The sequence below is a fragment of the Mesitornis unicolor genome, unplaced genomic scaffold (assembly GCF_000695765.1).
Source record: "Mesitornis unicolor isolate BGI_N332 unplaced genomic scaffold, ASM69576v1 scaffold6174, whole genome shotgun sequence".
Taxonomy (NCBI): Eukaryota; Metazoa; Chordata; class Aves; order Mesitornithiformes; family Mesitornithidae; genus Mesitornis; species Mesitornis unicolor.
In genome coordinates, this window is record NW_010182047.1 from 1,351 (window position 1) to 25,313 (window position 23,963).

Consider the following 23,963-nt stretch of genomic DNA (forward strand, 5'->3'; position numbering starts at 1 on the left):
GTGTTCTGTTAGAGACAGGGGCTTGAAGGAGGACTAGAGAATGTGATGATTTACTGCTTAACTGTACAAGCAGACCTAGGACATGTGTAAACAAACCACACAGATATCTTAATAAAATGTTGAAAAATATGTGGATTGAGATAAGTGATTAAAATAAAACACCTTTTCTGGTTTTTTTTTTTTGGTTGGTTTTCTTTTTCTGTGTGTGTTTTTTGTGGTTTTTTTGGTTTTGTTTTTTGTCCCCCACAAACTTATACTCATCTATGGTCTCTTCTTCAGGATAACTACACATTTGCACAGCCAGGAATTCAAAAGAAAGTGAAAATGTTGGAAGAGCTTGTTAGTCGAATCGATGGTAAGTCTTAAAAGCTCGCCTGATTTCTAACTGGTGTTTCATTGAAAGTGTGTAATTAAAATGTCTGCAAAAAGTCAAGCCAGCATCACTGCAGTTACCGGCAATAGTGGGATAACGTCGCCTTTCTCAGCCGAGGTGTCATACTCAATCAATTTGTGGCACACTGGCCTTTGCAGGATCACTGTCGTGCATCATTTGAAAGACAGCCACTAGAGCATGAGCCACTTTCATGACTTTTTATTAAGGTAATATAATCAAAATTCAATGGCAATTTCTTTGCAGCAGAGTAATGGCCACATACAAAAGGCAGCCAGTGTTCATTTCACATTAAGCACAATGATTGTTGTAATTCGGGCAAGTCACAGTGGTTGTTTATGGTTGTCCTTCGGCACTATGTTTTGTGCCTTTGTGCATCGTTTTGCTATCTGGAATGCCTGAATAATTTCTCTGTGGAATCCAATTAATTATGAACTCTGGAAATAACATCTTTAATATTACAGATAAATTACAGTCTGTGCAGGGGTAATTTTAGATTATGCTTTCATGTTTTAGCAGGGCACTTTGAAATATTTTCTACCTTCATCTTTAAAATAATTCCCTTCATGAAATGCTGACTGTCGTATTGCTAGAACAGAGTTTAATTAAATGAAATGCAAGAGATAATACTTGCCCATTCTAAACATACTCTCTTGATAGTTTGTTAAATTAATGAATAGAGTATTAACGAAATGTTGCCAAGCAGAACCAGGCATATATTTGCCACACTAGCCTGTCATGATGAGATAGAAAAATATTTCTTCTGTAGCTTAATATTTGATAATCTTCTTGGAAAGATTAATTCTATCTTTTCATTACACATACTGTGGGTGTTTTTTTCTTGTGCCAGTGCTTACCATAGCAGATTTTGTTTTGGCCTACACATATTTACATCTTAAATATTTGATAAAGCTCTTTGTGCCCTTTTAGAGTAGCAAAATATATTAAAAATATTTTTAAAGCAGTGTATTTTGTTACTTCAAAAATAATCTTAACTGCTTGCAGTGTGAATTTTTATGTCATTTTATGCTTATATAAATATTGGTGTTTACTTTTCAATAATTTATAGAAGTAAATGATTGTATATTAAGTAAAGTGCATAATTATGATGCCTATAGAGTTAACTTAGTCAATGAACATTTATATAAACAAATTATTTAAAATGAAAAATACCATTTGGATAATCCACCTTATGATTTAAATATAAAAATATTAAATATAATGCAATACGTTATTGTTTAATTTCTAAGAAAGAAATGCTGAAGGCTTGTTTGTATCTTTGATGCTTTTAGGGATATAGTTAAATAACTTCTCAGTGGTTAGGTTTGGGAAGCATTATTCTTAAGGCTTTACACTTTAAAAAAAAAAAGTTGTAGCAAGTCTGTTACGAGGCTTTCTAACTAAATGTAAAGTGTAGCTTCCTGATTTTTACTCGATTTTAAAATAATTTTGTGAGGTTCTTTATAGGACTGTATGCAATAGGACATTGTTGAAGTAGTCCCACATCCAAAGCTGTAATTGTTTATTTGTCTTTCTAAGTGTGGATCCAATTTTTTTCTTCAATGTTTTTTGATCTAAATTGTGTAGTATTTAGTAAAGGAGGCAACCAGTAAAATGTATATTTTCCTTTGGGCTGTACGTTATGGCAGATTTTGTATCAATGTTTGTGGCTGTAGATGACTGCCAAGGTGGGTACTGAACAACACCTTTTCTACACTGGAAATTTTTTCTGGCAGTGTTTAGTAGACATCGTGAGTATTTGCTAGTCAATGTTGATTTTTCACACTGTCCTAAGTACTTGCAAAGTAACATCTTCGATTAAACTTAACTCTAATTGTTTACATGGTTGAGTAGTAGAAGATGGTTTCCTTGTTTTGAGCAGTATAGTTGGAGAAAGCAAAACAAAATCCTGACTTTAGGGAATTGATCGTTGTATATAGCTGGTATATTTTACAGTGTGTGTTGTCCATATGACATACCTCTAGCATGTGTAGAAAAGATATTAAAGGAAACTATTTTAAAATAATAATGAGGATTACAGCACTTCAGAGCGAGGAAAATTTCATTACATATTTTTCCTTGTGGAAAGTATGAAGCGTTTTAAAAAGCTGTCATTGATATTTGAAAAGGAAGCCAGTAAGATTTGGATGTAACTGACATTACAGAAACTTAGTGCTATTTAGGTTGAATGGGATCTCTGAAAGTCAGTGTTCCAAACCTCCACTTTTGCCATTCTGTCTAAGGAGACAGAGTCAACTTCGATCGAGCTGTGCAGTCTTGCCCCGTTGAGTTTTGAGTAGCTCCAGGAATGGAGATTCTCCAATTAAGTTGTTGCAGCTGTTCATAGACTTCTTTTTAAGGCTGAACAAGTACAGTTCTGTCAGCCTCCTTTCATGTGTAAAGTGCTCCAGCTTCTTAATTACCTTGATTACCCTCCGCTGGACTTACTCTTGTATGCTAGTGTCCCAGATACGGCCATAATGCTGCAGACATGGTCTCACAAGTGTTGAATACAGCACCAGCTCCTGGCCAGCTGGCTTCTCTCTTGCTTGGAAAGCCCAGTATACAGTTGGCCTTCCTCTCTGCAAGGACACATTATTGACTTGGGTACAGCTTGTTATTCACCAGGACCCCCAAGTCCTTCTTGGCAGAGCTGCTGCCAGTTGGTGCCCAGTCAGTACTGTTGAATGAGACTGTTCCATCTCACGTACAGAGCATTTGCCTCTCCAGAACTTCGGGAGGCTCCTGTCAGTCATTCCTTCAGCCCGCCAATGTCCCTCCAAATAGCAGCCTTTACTTACAGAATCATAGATTCATAGAAGGCTCTGGGTTGGGCGGGACCTTAAAGCTCATCCAGTCCAACGCCCCTGTCATGGACAGGGACACCTCCCACCAGACCAGGTTGCTCAAAGCCCTGTGCAATCTGACCTTGAACACTGCCAGGGAGGGGGCATCCACAACTTTCCTGGGCAACCTGTGCCAGTGTAAACTGCTGTTCCCAATCTGGTATCATCCACAAACACAGGGAGGCCACTCTATGCCATCGTTAATTATTAATAAAGGTGTTGCACAGTATTAGCCCCAGTATTGACCCTGGATGGATGTCATTAGTAATTAGCTGTCAATTGGACTTTGTATTGCTGATCACAACCCTTGTAATAAAGTGGTCCAATTAAACTTCTGGATAGTGAAAGAACGCGTCTTTCAATATTCTTAGGGCTGTTTCTTTTTGTCTAGAAGACTGTCCACTCAGTTACTTTCTTTTGCCAGAAAAACACACCAAAGTACTTGTGAGATTAAATAAAATTTTAGTTGTTCAATAAGCGATGGTGCATGTGTACTGCTGTCATTTCATAAACTTTTGGATGCCTCAGGTAAGGGATCCTGACCTGGTTGGCTTTTTGATGGATACACAACATAGTTTGATTAAATTATATGTTATTGTGCTTTACTCTTCTCCGTTTCTTTTTGCTTTTATCTTTTTATCTTTATACTGGGTCTGCTATACTGTAGCTAAACGAAAACATATAGTTTTTTATAAATTCAGGAACATTGTTTTTAATAAAGAAATCTTATGATATATACTTACTGTAAATATCTTAAGTGCTAATTAAGGTTACCGTGGAAGAAAATAATATTGTTCTTCGTACTGTGTCACATTATTTTCTTGATGCTGCGTAACTGCATGGTGAAGAGAATCTTAATGTAGTAAGTAGCTGTGTGAATGGATGAAGCTTGTTTGTTAATTGTAATGGGTTACCAGTGCAGGAAGAGTGATGCTCGCCCTTCAGAGGGCATTAATGCATTTTGTTAGTGGTTCAAGCAACCTTCATTAACCCAGCCTTACAGATCACAACTCCTCTCAAAGTAACTGTCCTTGTGTGTATGCTGCAGAATATTGCTGTAGACTTCAAACAGCCAAGCTACTCTGTTAATTTAATCATAATCGCAGTCTGCTTAAACTCCAGAAAATAATTTTTATGAATTATGTGTTTAATGGAATTTTGAGTTTAACAGAACTTTGTTATAGACCAGATGGAATTTGAAGATAAAGCGTTATTTAATCTCATTTATCTCCTTATCATCACTGTTCAGATTGTTCTAGGAATTATACAAAAATATTGAGAGGGAGGAACAGAATTTACAGATGTTTAACATTTGACTGCTTTCATGCTTGGGGAAAGTGTCAGCTTCTTCAGTTTACTGTAAGACATCTGGTAATTATATTAGAGTTTGAGGAGAAGGAGGAGACCGAGCGTTTGTAGGTAGAAGTGTACTGATTGAACTTCTTAAGCTGTAGAGAAAAATTGTTTTCCTTTCTTTCTTTTGTTTAGGAAAATCTGAATCTCAAAAAGCCAAAATGCCCAGCAAGTCTAGTATGATTTCTTACTAAACAGCTTCCTGTTGTTTGATAAAACCCACAGAACAAGTGATCTGTTCAATATACTATGATAGATAGAGATTAAATAATTTGGTTTTTAATTTGAATCGTGGGTGTTCATACAGTATGATGATGAAACTGTGGTAATAGGTGACATTTGATCAATCTTTATGTATTCAATCATGCAAATGATTTTTTTAAAGTATGGTTAAAGAATACTTAATTGTATGTGCAAAATTATGTACATGTTTAATTATATTGTGAAAAAATTTTTCTGACACGTATAATTTTCAACTAGGATTGTGTTGAAATATCTGGAAAAAAGAGCTCTAACGGTAATTGTTGAAAAGACTGATATTCTTTAACTGTGCGGAAACATTTTGAATTGGAAATGGAAATTAGAATTTATTTAGACCTTGCTGCTGCTGTTGAAAATTAGTGACTAATAAGGACCTTTTTTGTTGGTCCATCTTTATATGTCAGCTTGGTGCTGAAGTGATTAAAAATCTTGTAAGCATTTCATAATTGTTTTAATTAATTTGTGCCATAACGCTCTTTTTCTTTTTAACAAAGCTATCTTATTTAGCTCACTAGTAGTTATTTTTTATCTGATTTTATGGTTGTAATTACTGTGTTATACTTTAATCCACTCTTCAGTGCTGCTCACTGGGCATTATAATTATTTAATATCTCTTTTAAATAATATTTTTATGTTTTACCATGGGAATTTTGTATGATATTATAGAGTTCAGAGATCTTAGCAAGAGTTGAGACTGTAAAAGAATTTGTGAATTCCTGTCCTCTAAGCATTTTAACTTTTAAATAGGCAAAGCTTACTTTTTTTTTTAATTTGTCATGAAAACAAAGGAAGAAAAAAATGTTAAACATAGTGCTGAATTTAAAAAATGTTAGGTTAAACCCTGTTATGAATGCACACAGTTGCGATGCAGAAGAACAGGCTACACAAGTCCAATTAACGCTTCCTAGAAGTGTCTTATCAAACATATTTCTCACTTATTGTTTGTTGCACTTTGAATATTAAGTTCAAGTTTTACCTGCAAACACAGGATGTATTTTTAGGTTTTAGCAAGAAAGGTGGGTCTTCCTTGATCTCTGGTAACTGTTTTTCCCTGATAATTTCCTCCATTTTGCACTAAATATTACCGAATTGTCACTTGCATTTGTTTCCCTGAAGCAACTAGGTCTTCCCTCCCTCCCCTCTCTAATGTTTTCTTCTTTTGCTGTGGGATCATCGTCCTAAGCTTTTTAGTATTTGAATATTGGCTGTATCTTCTGTGTGCAAAGAAGATATTTCTTGGTCATAGCTACTAGCTGTACATTTTGTGAGCTAGATTCAAATAGACCATTATCTCTGAATTGTAGTCCATGAGGAGAACACAGTATCGTAACTTATCTAGTTTTCTGCCAGTTGGCCTTTCATTTTGTACAGGACTTTTCAATTTATTTTTTAAAAATGCTTTTATTATAATTCTTACAATAGATGATTTTAGCCAGGTATAAAAAGCAAACTAATTCTGGAACAAGATATAATCAGAATGTAAATCTTTCACTTGGAACCCTACTATTACTTGAAGCAGAATTGTGCATCGTAATGAGATTTTGTCTTCAAGTGCACATTTATGATCTTTTGAATGTCTTTCTCAGTCATCACAAGCTTGTTTTCTTATTCATGTATACTAATAAAATTAATATACATAACTAATAATAACCCATTGCTAAGCTGTTGTCTTGACAGAATTACATTTGTTCAGACTTTCATTAAATCATGTTGAGAAGTTGTAAACCTTAATCTGTATTTGGCAACATCTGGAGTTGACTCCAGACTCTTGCCTTTGTCTCCCATAAACCTGCTGACTTTGAAAATTGTAGAACGTGATTCAGGAGGAGGGACCAGAAAACCGCACTCTGCGTGTAAATGGCAGTGCCAGTACTCCTCTATGGCAAATGTTGGCTCATTATTTACTGTTCATTTTGGATTGCTACCAGGGGAGTTACTCCTGTAGCTGGTGTATGGTTTCAAGAAGCATTGTGTGGCTCTTCGTGAGAAATGCACACTTCTCTTACTTTTATTGAACTAAAAGGATTATTTATCAGAGATTCTTAGCTTAACTGCATTTCATATAATTCTTAACAATTAGTGCTTTTTATATTTACCATGAAATGTATATAAGTCATTGATAAAATGGAGTTACGAATGAAGTGCACAAGGTATGAAATATGAGTAAAAATAAACTTTAAATAATTTTCAAAAGTGTCAAAGCTAAGTCTAAAGTCATATGTCAGAAAAGATTGCTAGGACTGATAGGAATCTTTAAATATATGTCAAAACAAAAAATCTGATATTCTGGAGTAATAAACTATACAGATGGATGTGATGGCACTGTGCTGTGCCACTGTAATTTGGCAGTTCCTAGGCACTCATTCTGACAGTGCCCCCAGTCAGGGCTGCAGTTAAGTCATGCATTAGTACAGGTTATTTCTGTCCTTACCTGAGCCTTTAGTTTGTGATTCTGTGGTCATGTATAACTTTAATTCTGAAATCAATAAAGCAGCATGAGAAGCTGACATTAAACATTAACAATAAATATTTTATGTGTATAGGTACTTCTGCCATAAGAAGCATCTGTTTAAGGTGGCTCAGTGTGATCATTCAAAGTAATATATCCAATAAGTGTACTTGTTAAAATTATAAATAGTTGCGCGTGCTTTTTATGTACAGAACCTGTAATTCTGGCAGTATGCTACTTTGGAATGCGTTATTCTCTAATCAGAAGACTTGCTCAACCAAAACTTTATATATAGATTTACTGAAAGTATTGGGAGAGTTATTAAATTTAATTCTTCTTTCTTTCAAATTTTGATAAAAGAACTATCTTTTCTAAAAAACTGTAAAATAATTTTACTATCAGAAACTGCAATAGAAGTATTTTTTATAAAATACTTCAAGTCTGAAAGCTGACAGTAATTATATATCTTGCTTGTTCATTGCACACACGTACTTACTTTCATTGAAATGGAAAATTTAAATTTAGGTTATGACTGTCCAAATTACCTTTATTGGTGAAATAGCCCCTACTCACGATTACTTATGAAGTAGAAAGAATTAGCTTTTTCAGTCAATGCATCTTCTATTCCAGTCTTGCAGCAATTGTATTTAATGCATAGAGTTTAGTAGTCTATTTTTCAACTTGTTTATACTAGAAAGCAACTTGCAAGAAATTCATCATGCCTATTAACAACTGTAGTTGAAATATCCCAACTGGTGCAATTTATTGTTCTTCATTACTTACTTTAAATGGCTGCAAGCAACCACATGAAATTTGTTTCTGCTGTGCAAAGAACAAAAATGGTTGCGAGTTAGTAACTTCAGTTAGAAATAAAACTGACTTTTGCATTCTGCTTGATGTAGTGGATTATCTGTTTATAGTAGTCTGCAATATAGGTACCTAAATATGTCATTTAAAAGATAAATTTAACATAGTATCTCACTTCAGTATATTTAAGTGGCAGCTAAATTTACCTAAAGGCAGATACACAGTAGTAATTGTGAATATCTAACATAACAGTGCACTGGGTGGAGGACTGGCTGAAGGGCAAAGCTCAGAGGGTTGAGGTGAATGGGGCTGCACCTGGCTGGTGACTTGTCACAAGCGGTGTCCTTCAAGGTTCAATCTAGGGCCAGTTCTTTTCAACATTTTTATCAGTGATCTGGATGAAGGAGTTGAATGGACCATTAGCAAATTTGATGATGATACCAAACTGGGAGGTGCTGTTGAGTCTCTTGAGGGACAAGACACCTTGCAAAGGGATCTAGATAAATTGGAGCATTGGGCAATCATCGATGATGGATTTAACATTTAAAATTTTAACGAGAAGAAATGACAGATTCTGCACCTGTAAAGAAGTAAAGCCAGGCACAAATATAAATAGAGAGGAGTGGCTGGAGATCAGTCCTGCAGAAAGGAATCTGGGGTCACTGGTTGCCAGCAGGCTCACTAGGAGTCAGCAGTGTGCTCTGGCAGCTGAGAGGCCAAACTGCATCCAGTCAGAAAAGGTGATTATCCTGCTGTACTCAATGTTGATGTGGCCTCACCTTGAATACTGTGAGCAGTTCTTGGCCCAGCAATTTAAGAAGGATGTGAAGGTCCTTGAATGTCTCCAGAGGAGGGCAACAAAGCTGGTGAAAGAGCTAGAAGGAGTGTCCTTTGAGGAACAGCTAAGGACCCTGAGTTTGTCTAGTTTGGAGAAAAGGAAGCTGAGAGGCAACCTCATTGCTCTCTGCAGCTTCCTGAGGAGGAGAAGTGGAGAGGGAGGTGCAGATTTTTTCTTCCTGGTATCCAGTGACAGGACATGGAAAAGGTTCAAAGCTGTGCCAGAAGAGATACAGACTTGACATTAGGAAACTTTTCTTGACTGAGGGGGTGGTCAAACACAGGAACAGGCTTCTTAGGGAGGTGTTCGATGCCTTAAGCCTGTCAGTGTTTAAGAGACATTTGGACAATGCCCTTACTGAGATCCTTTAGCTTTTGGTCAGCCCTGAATTGGTCAGGCAGTTGGAGGTTCCCTTGCTATGCTATGCTATGCTATGCTATGCTACGCTACGCTACGCTACGCTACGCTATGCTAACTGTTCAGAAGTTAAGAGGCATGCAAGGCCTCTGTGTGGAAAATGAAAATACAGAGGCTTCTGAAGCTTATGCTGTCTTCAAGATGTGGACCAATATGTATAAACTGCCTTTTTTTCATTTTTAAGCCTCTTTCACTAAGATTGCAGAACATGCGTGATTGCCACATCTGCCTTCTTCCAGAGGTTTTCAACCTGGGGACTTCCTTCATCAACATTTTACCAAAGGAGAAAGGTCTCCAATGTGCAGAATTCCATTATTTTCATAAAAAGCCACCACATTCTCTACCTTTTCACATCCCATGGTAGCAGTTCAGTCTATTATATAGCAGAAGTATCTAACTACCTAGTTAGTATTATACATAGAAATGAAATGAATCCTTTAAACATTAACACATTTATATACATCTATGACTTTAAAAAGTTCCCAAGAGAAGTAAGAGATAGTTTTAAGACGTGCAGTTTTATATATTTGTCTATATTTTACAGAAGGATATGACTGTAGGAACATAGATACTAGGGCTGCCAAAGAGTGCTTTAGCTGCAGATACAGCCCGAGAAGTGCCATAGAGAAATACCCATTCTTTATACATTTCCATGGGTATTTGTTTTTAGACAACATTGGACATGGGATGCTGTGATAAGTGGGCTTTTAAAAAATGTTGCTGCTGATTGTTTTTACAAACTAAAAAATTTCAGCTTCTGGCTTTTGTATTGAAACAACTTTGTCATATTGGCTGATGCTTTCATCTAGCCACAAAATGTATCTTGAGAAAAAGAAATATTTTGATAACTTTAGCCTATATTATAATTTAGCATAATTTAATTTCTGCTTCTTTAATCTTTAGGTAATGTTTCCTGTTACAGTGCTACCATACTCTTGGGATTATTGTTTTGTTCATTTACTATAGCAGTGCTGATTTAGATTTTTCTGAAAAATGTGAAATATGGGAGATCAGCATGTATTTGTTATCTCAGCTGATAATACACTTCTGTGAATGTGGAGGAAGGATCACAGAATCGCTCGGTTGGAAAAGACCTCTGAGATCATCATGTCCAACTGTTCCTGTCTACCCACTAAACCATATCCTTAAGTACCTCATCTACCCACTCTTTAAATACATCCAGGGATGGTGACTGCACCACCTCCCTGGGCAGCCTGTTCCAGCCTCTGACAACCCTCTCAGTAAAGAACTTCCTCCTTATCTCTAAACCTGAACCTCCCTTGGCACAGCTTGGTGCCGTTTCCCCTTGTTCTATCCTCCATCACCTGGGAGAAGAGACCAGCACCCACCTCTCTACAGCCTCCCTTGAGGTAGTTGTAGGTGGTGATGAGGTCTCCCCTCAAGCCTTCTCTTCTCCAGGCTAAACAAGCCCAGTTCCCTCAGCCACTCCTCATAAGGCTTGTTCTCCAGACCCCTCACCATCCTTGTGGCTCTTCTCTGAACACGCTCCAGAATCTCAACATCCTTCTTATAGTGAGGATGATCTGGGTAGCAGAATCTCCCAAGTATGTATTCGTGTAAGGACAGACAGTAATCTGTCTTTAGTTTTAGACTAGAGTTTTAGTGTAGAGTCTTTAGTTTTTAACAAAGACTCCTTATCATACATTTATCCAAAATAAGATATTAGCATTTCTGCAGTAGTTGTCATTTACACCATGCCAATCCCATACTTGAGGGGTTATCTAAAACCTGCTAACAGAATGCAAGTGATTATCACAGCTTTCAAACAGTAAATGAGCTACAGTAAACACAATGTGTGTGAGTACTCCTTTAGAAACCATTGATTTGTATTGGTTTTTATTTGTATTTATTTGTTATACTAAGAAATATTTAAGCTACAAATTATTTATATTTGTTCACAGTATTTTCTGCACATTAATCTCACTGGTTTTTGTCTCAGGTGAATGTAGCCTTTACATATACTTTCCTTAAATTTCTTTGCCTTGTTAATTTTATGTTGTCTTCTTTGCCTTGTTAATTTTATGTTGTCTTCTTTTTATTACTAACACTTAATTTTTGGAAGCCATTATGTTATTTGCAAACTGCGTTTCTTGTAGTCTTGCCCCTATTAATTTGTAGCCTAAGAAATTAGTAAGGATATATGCACCTAACAGTTTCACTTTATAACTTTGTGTATTTTTTGCGGTATATTACAAAGCTTTGACCTTAATCTTTTCTTAAGATAGCACAACTGAGAGCAGTTGTTTAAGCTATCTAGAGACGTAAAAATAAATCCAATGTAATGTTTAACTAGTCATTTCTATTTGGGGGGTTTGTAAGAGTTTGCATGCACCACCACATTTTATTTGCTTGAAATTGGAGAATTATTTTATTTTTTCAGACAGCACATTTGATACCTAGAGACTTCAGGAAAATTGTAATAAAATGTCTGTTTATTCTGTCTTCAGAACAAGTTCATAGGCACTTGGATCAGCATGAGGTGAAATACTTGCAATTTGCTTTCCGTTGGATGAATAACTTGCTGATGAGAGAAGTCCCTTTACGGTGTACTATCCGGTTATGGGACACATACCAAGTAAGTACTTTTTTAAACCTTCGTAACTCTGATAGTGTATTTTGGATATGCCAGTACGTTTGTGTCTATTTTTTCTTGAACCTTTTGTTTTAATGTCATCTGAGAACCATCATGATAAAAGAAAAAGCCTTCAGTGATCATTACCACTTAGAAACATTTAATGTCTTCAGTCTTCCTGCCCTTCAAAGCCAAGTACTTGATGTTATAATTTATAGTACTAAAATGAACACTCACTCCAGGCATGGGTGAATGTCAATACTCCCTTCTGTCCTTCAGAGAAACAAAGCATTGAATTGTGCGTAATCAATGCCCTCCATCGATTCTCATTTCCAGGCTTCTTACTGCCTGTCTGCTTAACTACTCAATCCAATACTCACTTCCAGTCTCCAGTTTTCAGCGTTCATCCTTCTGTTGTGTCTTCTGATTTATTGTTTGTCCAGACAAAAATCCTTATGTTACTGACCTCTAGTTGATGAAATTATTTTTGCTTAAGAATTTCCTACCCAACTGTCAAGTGAAAGAACCGATGTCAGAGAAAAACTGTTTACCCATTCTTAATTCTGTTTCTTGACGTTCCAGTAGCTTCTGGATGCAGTTTTTAGTGATGTATTTAAACAATGTACTCTTATCTAGTAGTTTTGTTGTTGAAGTTAACAAAAAAAAAGTAAATTAAAAAATTAAGATTATTGCAAATTCCATAAGAAATTTCAACTGAGTTAGTTTAGTAAATATGGGAATAACTCATAATTTATAATATCTTAAAGAGATGTAACATCTTTAAATATAATTGTGTTTACATTTGCCCATTATGTAGCAATGTTTAGTTTCATAGATTTTAATGCCAGAAGATACACTTAGGCCATCTGGTAAGATCTCTAATAGGGGGTTAAAATTTGCTTGATATTTATTTAATGAGTCCAATAGGTTGTTTCAATGAAGTGTGTTTTCAAGAATGGTGTCCAAATCTGATAAGAAAATATTAAAAAAATGAGTTCTATCACTTTCACTGGTAACCAGTCTTAAAAGGTGGTGTCCTTGCACGTTTTATTTGATTGTTCATCTTCAACCATTTTTTAGTTGAGTTTGGGTAATGTTTCCATCCTTTCAACTCTTCTGTCTCATCGTAACATGTTATCCTTTTTAGTATTGGTTGGTACCTGGCATTTTCTTCCACCTGAAAATATTTATTGTTTATAAGCTCTTTCTGATAAACTGAAAGAGTGAGCTGTTTAAATGTTTCATTGTAGCTAATTTCTCTCATTTTGAATATTTTCTGTTGCTGAGGCATTTTTACTCCTGAAGGTGTTTTTACCATGCTAACTAGCACTGCATTTGGTACTTGATTAATTTCGTCAATGTGCTAAAGAAGATGTAAAAGCTCTTCATTAATCCAGTTAACCAACCATATGTGTCCAAGTTGTGCCAAAACTTCACTGTGAGCTCGCCTGTGAGTTATGATTCTGCGATATTTTTTAGAAATTTCTTTTGAAGACAAGGTGTGTGGTTACTTTCTCAAACTGTTGTTGTGCTGGAAGGAACCATTTCTCATTACTAGTCCACAGACACCTGTCAATGGGATCTTTACCCGTAATATGCAGGTCTGATTATTTAATTCTGATTTTGAGCAAATTCTGCTATATTACAGTAGTCCTCTATGATACTGAAAAGCTTAATATTTATGTATTTACGTGATATTTCCAAGTATATCTTTTAAATAAAGGTTTCTTATACATAAATGAGATTCTTATACCTAAGTGGGTTCATTTTTGTATATTAAACATGCTTAAACAGTAATTCTGTGTTTTTACTCAGCAGATGTAGCAGATCTGTATTGTTCTTTAGGTTTTGCTATTTAGTAGACTGTCCATATGCACTTCTTAGTCAATAGTGTATTTAAAACCAGTAGGGATATCTCAATGTAGACAGTCACCAAAATTACTAACCGTTTTTCTGAACCTCCAGCAGTTCCACATGTTGATTATCAGATTTCCATTGTGCTTATACTAAATTTATTCTATTAACCTATGCTAATTACATGGGTAATAAATGTGATGAAGCTGTAAGAGCTAGTAAAGTTTATACTAGTGTTAAGCAGTAACATTATAGATTTTTACACAAGTAACTTCTCACTAAGCTGTTCAGTAGCGTATGGTTTCTAACTGAATCATTTACAATGATATCAACAGTGCTGCTTTCCCAATGGAATTTTAGAGATGGAATTTGTTTACTTAGAATCTTCTGATTCATGTTTTTAACTGTAAAGACTCCTATAGGCCAATATGTCATTTAGAGGTACATTGGTAAAGAAGTTTTTGGATGGTATAGCTATGGATGGACCAGAGAGACTTAAAATTAATAGAGACTTAAAATTAATAGAAGCAGAAATATTATAGGAAATCTTGTTAATGAAAGAAATTTAGCTTTCCAGATGCAGCTGGAAGGACAAATCCTACTAATAGCTGTAAGGCCCTGGTTAGTTGTTTAACTGCTTTTCTTACTGTACTCAAAAGGCTGACAGTGCTCTTGGCAGGCTTGGTTTTGCTACCTCACATGTTCTAAAGCAGGATAGTAAGACACCTTGGGGATTCTCCTTCAATTTCCATACCTACACCTTCTGCTATTTTAGTGGATACACAGTCTTATGCATTCACTGACTTTTCCCCCACCGATATTCTTCTGTAAACAGAAATGCCTTTAACTGCAGTGTAAATTCAGGTGAAGGTGAACTAATCATGTGGCAATGTAATATTAGCCACAGCACGGACTATTGGCATCCCTCTACACTGCTCATGTGAGGGCTTTTGCTCAGACTCTGCCTGCCTTATGGCTCTTGGGAAGGGATGGAACCTTTTGCAAGGCACTGTTTGCGGGCAACTGTAGTCCCAGAGTGATTTGGGGATGGCATAGGAGTGGTGCCAGAGGAGGGACAGAATAGGAGAGACAGTCAAGATTCCTTCATGTAGAAGGAATGGGAAGATGGGCAGGTCCGTCAGATTCCTTCTTGTCTGCACCAGGGGTGCGTTCTGGCTCCCGTTTCCTGCAGAAATCCAGGTTAATGGCGGGCGGCCTCTCTCCCCTTCCAAGGGTTAGAGAACAGTGGCCTCTTCTGAAAGAGAGCATCCTGCTGCTGATGATTTCACAGAAGAAAGTGTTTTGTTGCCTTTCTCTTCCCCTCTCCCTATCAGCACTGAAATAATGCCTTGTCACACTGAGCCACATGTTGTCCTCTGTTTGTAGTGGAAAGATAAATATTGTGGTGTCTCTGGCTTAAATTCCAGATAGGTCATTCTCAGAGCAGGCTCCATTTTCTCATGAGCTGCAGCAGGGGGTTTTCAGGGGAATGACAGCACGCTTAAATAGTCTGCTGTTATATATTTCCTAGTGTGACAGATGACTGTTGTTTGAAGTTTTTAGAACCACATTCTGTCTCTCAAAATCTGTTACAGTTCTTCCACTGACTTCAGTGAGAATAGGATTGGACACTTAAATGATGTCCACCTCCGTCTCGGTCTGTACAGTAGCAGAGGTACTATGGCTGGCGTGATATTTTCTGTTTAATTTAAGATTCATCAGTCGTTTGTTAGGCTGTGGGAAGTAAATCATTGAACATATAATCCAAAATACCTGTCCTTGAGCTAGTTAAAGCTGAGAGGAAGAAAAATTTGGAAAGGTTCCCAAATCCTCACTTAAGCAAATACTCTGATATACTCTAACTGTCTCTATGAAATCCACTGAAATATATCACTGTCTTCTGTAGCAGAACTTCGTAAAGTAGAAAAATTAAAGACAATATGCATCTTGCTTAAAAAGGATGTGTTGCAAGAGCTTCTTAGCCATAAATACTTAGTTTGGTGAATTCTTTAACCTGCATTGCATTTTAATGAGAGTAATTTATCTCACCTTTTTACTTTATTTGAGCTTTGCTATTGTTTTTTTGATTGGGTTGGGTTTTTGGGTTTTTCTGAGATAGCTGACGTAATTACCTTGTGAATTCTTTCAAAATACAAATTACTTCTTTAATTTTGCCCAAGACATTGAAATTTTAAATCTGTAGAACTGATTAACATGAATGTTCATAGAGTTCATCAAGTATCAAAAGTAGTGTAACATGAGATCTCATTTCTATCTTGCATTTTTACATTTTGTCATCTTTTTTTTGGCATAAAGGATTGGTAAAACGAGATAGCATGATGGCTGAATTATTCAGGATATACGAGTGTTTAACATATTTCTATGGACTTATGAAATGTAAGTTAGTTTTATATTTGTTCCTTGCCAGAGGGATGTTTTGACATTAATGGTTGTTCTGAGTATTTGAAACTGACTTTTGTTGGCTTCTAGCTCTGATTTAAAAGATTAAACCTATTGTATTAGAAATTATGGGAATATCTCCATGCTCATCATCTGTGCTGTTCTGCTCTAGATAAATATTTTAAATGTTTACCTTCAAAACCTCAGAAAATATCCTTGCTTCAATTTTACACATCTTATTGAAGTTTATGTCAAGTTTTTCTTTCAGTTTATTTTATTTCTTAACATGTGTGCTGTCCTTGGGGCACTTTTACGATCCACTGTTTATGTAGCTGCGTATATCTCTGTTGGGGGTGGAGGAAGCAATGGCATTATAGTGATGGCATCCACTATAATCTCTTCATCCTTGACTAGAAATGGCAATACAGGTCTTGAATGTCAGTGGTTGTATACCCATATTAGTTCAGAGCTGTGTTCAGTTTTAACTGTCAGTATTTTTGACTGCTTAAATATTGAGTTCAAAGCTACATTTGATTTCTGGGCAATTTGGAGCTGGAAGGAAGTCTTTAACAAAGCCATCAGAATATCCTGATAGAAGATAACATGGTGACTGACTGTTTTTTTAAATAGGATAAGAGTTTTCATTGGCATGTAAGCATATAATTTTATTTACTTTTCATGTAGACTGGAGTGCATATATTTTTCATTAGTGTTTACCGTCTGATCTGATGCTCTTAAAAAAATAACCTTTTTGGGCTTTTCCATGGTGATTTCTCTGTGTAAGAAACTCTGCACCTAGTACACAATATGCAGAAGAGATACTGACACAAATCCATAGCTAAAAACTTATTTGGTCTTTCGGGGTTTTTGGTTCTTAAAAATTATGTATGTCTAAACTGTTTCATAAGAAAAAGAAAGAAAATAAAAAATGAAAAAAAAATTGTAGCAGCTATGTATGTATGTATGTTTTCAATTTTAAATACATGATGGCAACTGCTTTGTGAATGTTTAGAGTTCAAGTGTGCAACCTAATATTTCCTCCTGCCAGGAAACCTTTTTGTTTAGTACCACTGAGCTGACTGCTGCATTGCCAGCTCACCAGTTTGACTGATGTAGGTGAAATGAGTCACACACTTGGACTCATTGGATACAGTGCAAAACAGGCAGGTGAGGTACGTACTGTTTACAGTGCCCTGGTGTCCTACCTTACAGCTTTACCCTATTATTATGTGAGGAGTACTTTAATGCTACCGAGATGCCTTAAGATTTACCATGGGAAGTAAATGCAAATCAAAGCACATAATCCCATCATGTAAAATGCAAAACAGTTACAAAGTTTTACAAAAGGTACAGGAAAGAGCCAATAATAACACTGATAGAATTTTACAGTACTGGTGGGTTGATTTACTGTCTCACTGCTAAAGTAGGCTTTTCTCCTAGTTCCTGATACCCCCTCCTCCTTGACAATATCTGTTCATTTTCTTTAGGTCAGCCCACTGAGAGGGCTGATGCAGCCAGTACACAGTCAGTGCAAGTGAGAGGGGTGAGACAGCAGAGCTGTGATTTGAACCCTAGTGTCAAATCAGAATGATTGCTGTCCTTTTCCAGCTTATTTGCTGTCTTTTCTGAAGAAGATTTTCTTTCTTGGTAGATAGTACGTTTCTTAGGTTACATCCATTAGACAAACTTCAACAGAGAGCACCCATTGCTAGCGGAACCTGCTGGCTTATGCCTCTCTTCCTGAAGTCCTGCAGGTAGGTCCAGAAACAAGTATTTTTTTCTTCTTGACATTTAATCTTCATCCAGGAGACTGATGCTTTCTTTGCTCAAGACAAACATTATTTGATTTTTCTGTAAAATGTGAATGTGTCTTCATTAGACCAAGAATTACCACATGCACTTGACCAGCCATTTATATCCTTTCCTTCAAGGAGGGATAAAGTTTATTTTCCCTCTCTTTGACTTAGTGTTCGTTTTTATTGTCATGTATCTCATGTTGGACCTCATACTCTATTGATCCAATATGGTAACAGACATCTTTGTTTCCCGTTATTTGTTGGTGTAATTTATGTAACTTATTACTAGCTTTTTAATAAAAATCATTGGTATGATACTCCAGATGTACTGAGGACCCAAAAATCTTACTGAGGCTTGTGAAAAGCTGCAGAAGCACAGGTTTTCTCTTTATCCAAATGGAAAAATAGAGATCTAACTCTAGGGACCTATTAAAGTAAAAGTTTGGTTACAGAAATTTTAACATGAAAAAAAAAAAGAGAGAAAAGAAGTGGGGGAAAGGTGTTACATGTAATAATGTGTTTGCCCGCTTGTCTGGTTGTCAGTCACTGAAATTTAAGAAATGTTCAAAAATTCAGCTGTAGTTTTTTCATGATTCCATTTTTTACATAGACTTAATCAGAGATTTTGATTCCCTGAATATGAGAATGATTTAAGTCTGTTTTCTTCAGTAGAGTTGTCTTGTGATTAGTATTTATTTTAAAAAAAATCAATTAAAGTTGAAGCAGGAGTGCATTTCTCAACAGGCATCAGAGAATCTATTCAAGAAAGATATTATTTCTGCTCTAGTCTCAATCAAAGCCTTAAGCCACCTGAGACAAGAGACTCAAAATACATCTACTGAAAGCAGATTTAATTTCTCATGGCCAGGAATATTTTTCTTTTTATGACAGTTCTAACATCTCTTTTCCATAGTGAGTCCATGATATTAAGTAGACCATTATTCTCATCCTTTTCTTCAGCAAAAAAACATAAGGCTTCTCTCTGTCCCAGTGGTCTGGGTTTTGGTGTTTTGGTTTTTTTTTAAACAAAGCATGGTTTGGACCATAAAGATCCTTGAATCAGGTTACGATAAATGGACAAGAACGGACATTTAGAGTGAGAGCAAAAGAGCGGGGAAGGTATATACCCTCCCATCTTCTGCTACTCAGAAGCTTTATTACTTCTCTGTTAGATTTTTTTTTTTAAATGCCCATTCAGTATTATTAAATATGTATCTAAATGTGTAAATATATACTGTTTAAAACATCCTGTGGCAGTGACTTTTTGCAATTTCTTTGTGCAGTGAGAAAATAATTCACCTTTTATTTAACAAAAGTTAGTTTTGAATTCACTTCCATTTATTTCTTTGATTATGAAAAATTGTGTCAAATCATTTTTTATTCACTTTTTCCCCATCACCTGTTTCAAAACTGTCTTCTGTCTCTGTCTGAAATAAATCTTTTTCCAAGCTGAAAATATCTGTGTATATAGAAGCCATTTCATGTACTTTTTGTGCTTATATTTCTTCTCTGTAGTCTTTCTATAAATATTATTTCTGTCATATTCATATTTGGAAACTTCTTTGAGATGAGCACACCACAGATTCAGAGTGAGGTGAAGTTGTTTTCTATTTCTGTATTTATAATTTCTCAGTCTTCTGCTGATTATGAGTGCTTTCAGGTAACTGTTCATAGGTAGTCCAGCTTGTCTGTCTTAGTGGTTAATGCCAAGGACAACATCAGGTATGTCTGCTTTGCAGTGTTTTTCCGTCTACATTTATTTCCAGATTGAATTTCAGTCTCCGTTTTATTATTCAATGACATGACAGCTCTCTGCAACTTTTTGCAGCCAGCTTTATTTTTTCCAGTAAAAGCTGTCCAGAATAATTTTGTATCTCTACCAAGCTGTTATTTTTCAAGACCACTTAGTAATTTAGTGAGCAACACAGATCCTATTCTGTTATTTTTGTCCTTTTAGTTCAGGAATACTTTCTTGTTTGACAAAACTTAATTTTAGAGTCTTGCTTAATGACCTTGTTAAAAGTGTATGGACAGCTGAATAATTAATATCCAATTACTAACACATGAGTAGGATCACATCGTTAAGATTTCTAGGCATTTGTCAGTTTGATTTAAACTGGACAGTGGGTTAGGTGTTTCTGGTGTAGAAATGTGAATGTGAAACTTTAATTTTCATAGGAAATAAAGGTAAAAATACCGTGTGACTTGGTAATGACTCTGCTTGTCCACCTGCCATATTACTGTCAGAGAAACCAACTGCTGGCTTCAAAAGCATCAGCAGTCTCTGGAGCCCATGTTCGTGCCCCTCCCTTTGATCTCTTGTTTTCTCTTGGGGATTTTTTCTTTCCTAGTGTCCTACCTGAGAGCTGAAATTCACCGTCTTGCTGTCTACTGAACCCAGCCTTGATCTCAACCACTTTGACTATAATTCACATTGTTTTCTTTAAAAGTAAACCTGAAAGTATGATTTAAATGCAATTCAGTTCTTGGGCACTATAGGAAAAGTTGTGAACACATGAGAGAAGGACTTCTGTTTTAAAGACTGGCAACCTAAACATATTCCTGTTTAAACAAGATTTCCAGCTGCATTTCTTTGGAAGCTTCTAGACCCTTTTGTGTTCAGCAATTCACTATTTTCCCTTTTGTCAGTAGACTTCCGATACATATAGCATCCCCTCAACTTGAGCATTTGTAAAGTTTTTATACATTTCAAATCTTTGTCAGGCAACTGACTCTCATCACCTTCTACCACATGGATAGTTATCTTCTAGGATAACTTTGTCGCCAAGGCAACCTCCTATTGACAGGAGTTGTGCTCATTAGGACTTCATTGTGGCAGGCAATTATATTTCAGTCGTATAGCACTGAAGTCAGTGACCTCTTATTGTTTATCTTGTGCTAACCGCAATCTAAAATAACATAAAACTCAAGGAAAAGAAGGTAAGAATGTTAGTAATAAAAAAGAACTGGGCTGCTTTATCTTGAACTGTATGTAAAACTTTATGTGCAATGTTTGACGTGCATAAGGTTTATGTGCATAATGGATAAAAACCCAAGTTTCTTCTACAATAATTCAGCTTTTCAATGTGACCTTAAAATACACACATTCACATTTAGATAAGCTTTCAGGTTTTCTCATACAAAAGAAGAAAGTCAAATGCTATTTGTAGAATTATAATGATGTGTATGTACTATTGGCACTCTTTGTTGATCATCCAGGTCTAGTTTGTTAGTTGTTACTATTTTTTTGCAGTTTGTTATTGGGAGACTGGACTCCCAAATTCCTAGTGGAAGCAGACTAAGTAGGTCCTGATTTTGAGCTAGACCACAGTCTTGCACAGAACAGTATGCACATTCAGAACCCAACTGTGATCTGCAGTTATATATCCTCTCCTTTCCCCATCCTGTCTTGTATGTTTTACCTTGACCAGGATTAAAAAAAAAGAGATCCTTCCTCTAGCAAATAAAATTGTTTATACCGTTGTGAGCCCTTTACCTATTCTAATTGGGATCTTAGCTATATCACTTAATATACTGCATCTGCTTTGCCCTGTCTTTATTTTCACATTCTGTCTTGGTCTTGTAGGAGGGATCAATCTTGGCACTTTCTACATCTCTGCTCAAATTTTGTGGTACAGCAGAGCAGGCTGGGAACCATAAGAGATGCATAGCAGGTTCTTGGGACTAAATGCCTGTATAATGATGTTTACCTGAACTCCGAGAAATATGCACTTTCACTAGCAATTATAAAGCTGTCAGGAGCTGCTTGTATGAGATGTTTAAATATGACTCCCCATAAAAGTTGAAGTTATCATCTAGCAGAAATGCATGTCTCTGAATGAGTTTGCATATTACTCACCAGTACATGGGAATTGCTGGGTTTAGGGGTCTGCTGGATCTGGAGCTCTGAGGTTCTAGTCTCTGGCCTTCCGACCTGTGGGCTTACTGTGGAAAACAAAAGGTGGGATTCAATTTGAGATGTAAATGCAGAAATATAGGTGTCTTACTGTAAGTTTGTGTGTGTGCATTGCTGCGTCAGGTTTCTAAGCTTCCATGATAGTTGATGGAGACCCAGTGAATAAACTTAGAGGAGCTTAGAGAGAGATTAGTTACAGTTTAGAGTGACTGGTCATCTGAATGCCTTTTCAGGCCCCATTGAACATACTGACTACATCTTCACTGCCTGTGTAGCTTAAGTATTCGGCATGCTTGTAGACACTTAAATGTAAAAATTTTAAACCTGTCTTTGTTTAGGCAGTTGTTCTATCACCCAGTGACCTCTCCCACCTAATGAAAGGAGACACATGAGTTGAAATGAAAACAGATTTAATAAAAGAATAAGAAGAAACCAGTATTAATACCAATGTGTATTTTATATTAATAAAGTTATACTCAGCCCATATAGTGGTTGCAAGCTGTGCGTTCCCAGCAGTGAGTGCGAAATAACAAACGCTGCAAACACCACAGCTCCAGTGAAAGTGTGATGGTTGCAATGAACAGGGTAGTAGGCCTTGGGAGCAGAATGACAGTTGAGACCCTCCAGGGGTGACAGCTATCGAGAAAAGAGGGCCATCCCCAGCAAACTCCTGAATTTATAGTGAGTGTGACATTTGTGGTATGGAATAATTCTCTTGGCCAGTTTGAGTCATCTACCTCGGCTTTCACCTCTCTCATCTTCTGCACCATACTAACTCAAAACTGCTAAAGACCTTGTTTGCTATGGAAACCTGCATACCAGGACTGGCCAGAAGCTAAAACGAAGTGTCTTATCAACTTTTGCCCACTAAATCAAGTGCAAAACCAAGACATAATCTCAATATGGAAGCTCTCTGAGTTTCTACAAAAAGTGAGTTAAAATCTCTTTCACAATATTCAGAAGGACTTCTGGGCCACTAGATCAATCAACTGTTTTTTATGTAAACGTGGATTTCAATTATGTTTGCGTATTGCCAATTTTTGTCCTTCTTTTTTTTTTTTTTTGGTAGCTTTCATTGACTTCAGGGAGAAGTCAATGTGGAAAAGAAGGAAAAATATGCCTTGGTATTTTATGAGAGCTATTTAGATATGCAAAAACCGTACAGAATCAAAACTCAGTGATATGTATAGAGAAGCCTGTGGAGTTTTCTAGATTCAAGTTCTTAAGGCAACTTCCAGTACTTTTGAAATAAATGGTAATTTTTCTGTGGCTAAATGGAATTTGATTGTGAATGCAGAGAGGATGAGATAAAGTCCCATCTCTTATGCCCAGCTTAAGGAATGTGAGTAATCTCATTGACTTCAATAAAAAAACTCATGAATCCAGTTAATTAAGCATATACTATAAAGTGTTTTATTGATCAAGATTTTGATGCATGACTCTGTAGGATGATAATAGAATGTTAGATACAGTCTAGAAAATAGCTTGTTTTGCTTATTAGCTACTTTGAATGTCAGTATTTCCAGAGGAATGTTTTATTAAAATTAATTTTGTTCTTTAAGACCAAAGTCTGAAAGAGAATCATGTTGCTATACAAGAAGAGAGAAAGGAAAATTGCCTTTCGCACATCCATATGCTCATTAATTTTGTGCATCTTTTGGATTCTGCACACGTCAGAGTTTCATAACACTTCTCTGTAATTTCAATGGTAGTATTAAAATTAGTATCTACAGTCCTGATGTATTCCTTTATTCTCTGAATTATGTGTACATTTGTAAAAGTCCTCAGCAGTGCCCTGTGCAGGACAAGAGGTAATGGGCACAAATTGAAAGACATGGAATTCTATCTGAACGCAAGAAAACACTTTTTTCTTGTGAGGGTCATCAAACACTGGCATAGATTACCTAATTTATGGGGTTTCCATCTTTGGAGATATTCAGAAACCACCTGGACATGGTCCTAGACAGTCAGGTCTAGGTGACCCTGCTTTTGTAGGGTGGTTAGACTGGATGATCCTGGATGGTCTCAGGAGGTCCTTTCAA

General features: G+C 36.2%; 1 protein-coding gene across 1 annotated transcript in view; it reads left to right on the forward strand.

The window, feature by feature from the left end:
• Positions 1–279: 279 nt before the first annotated feature.
• The window catches only part of LOC104539961 (TBC1 domain family member 22A), a gene marked incomplete at its 5' end in the record, with an annotated part of 88,341 nt that continues 64,657 nt past the window's right edge, over positions 280–23,963 (forward strand). Inside the window, 2 exons of the mRNA XM_010183641.1 lie at positions 280–355; positions 11,831–11,958. Coding sequence (XP_010181943.1) covers positions 280–355; positions 11,831–11,958 — 204 coding nt within the window. The remainder of the gene's footprint in view (positions 356–11,830; positions 11,959–23,963) is intronic.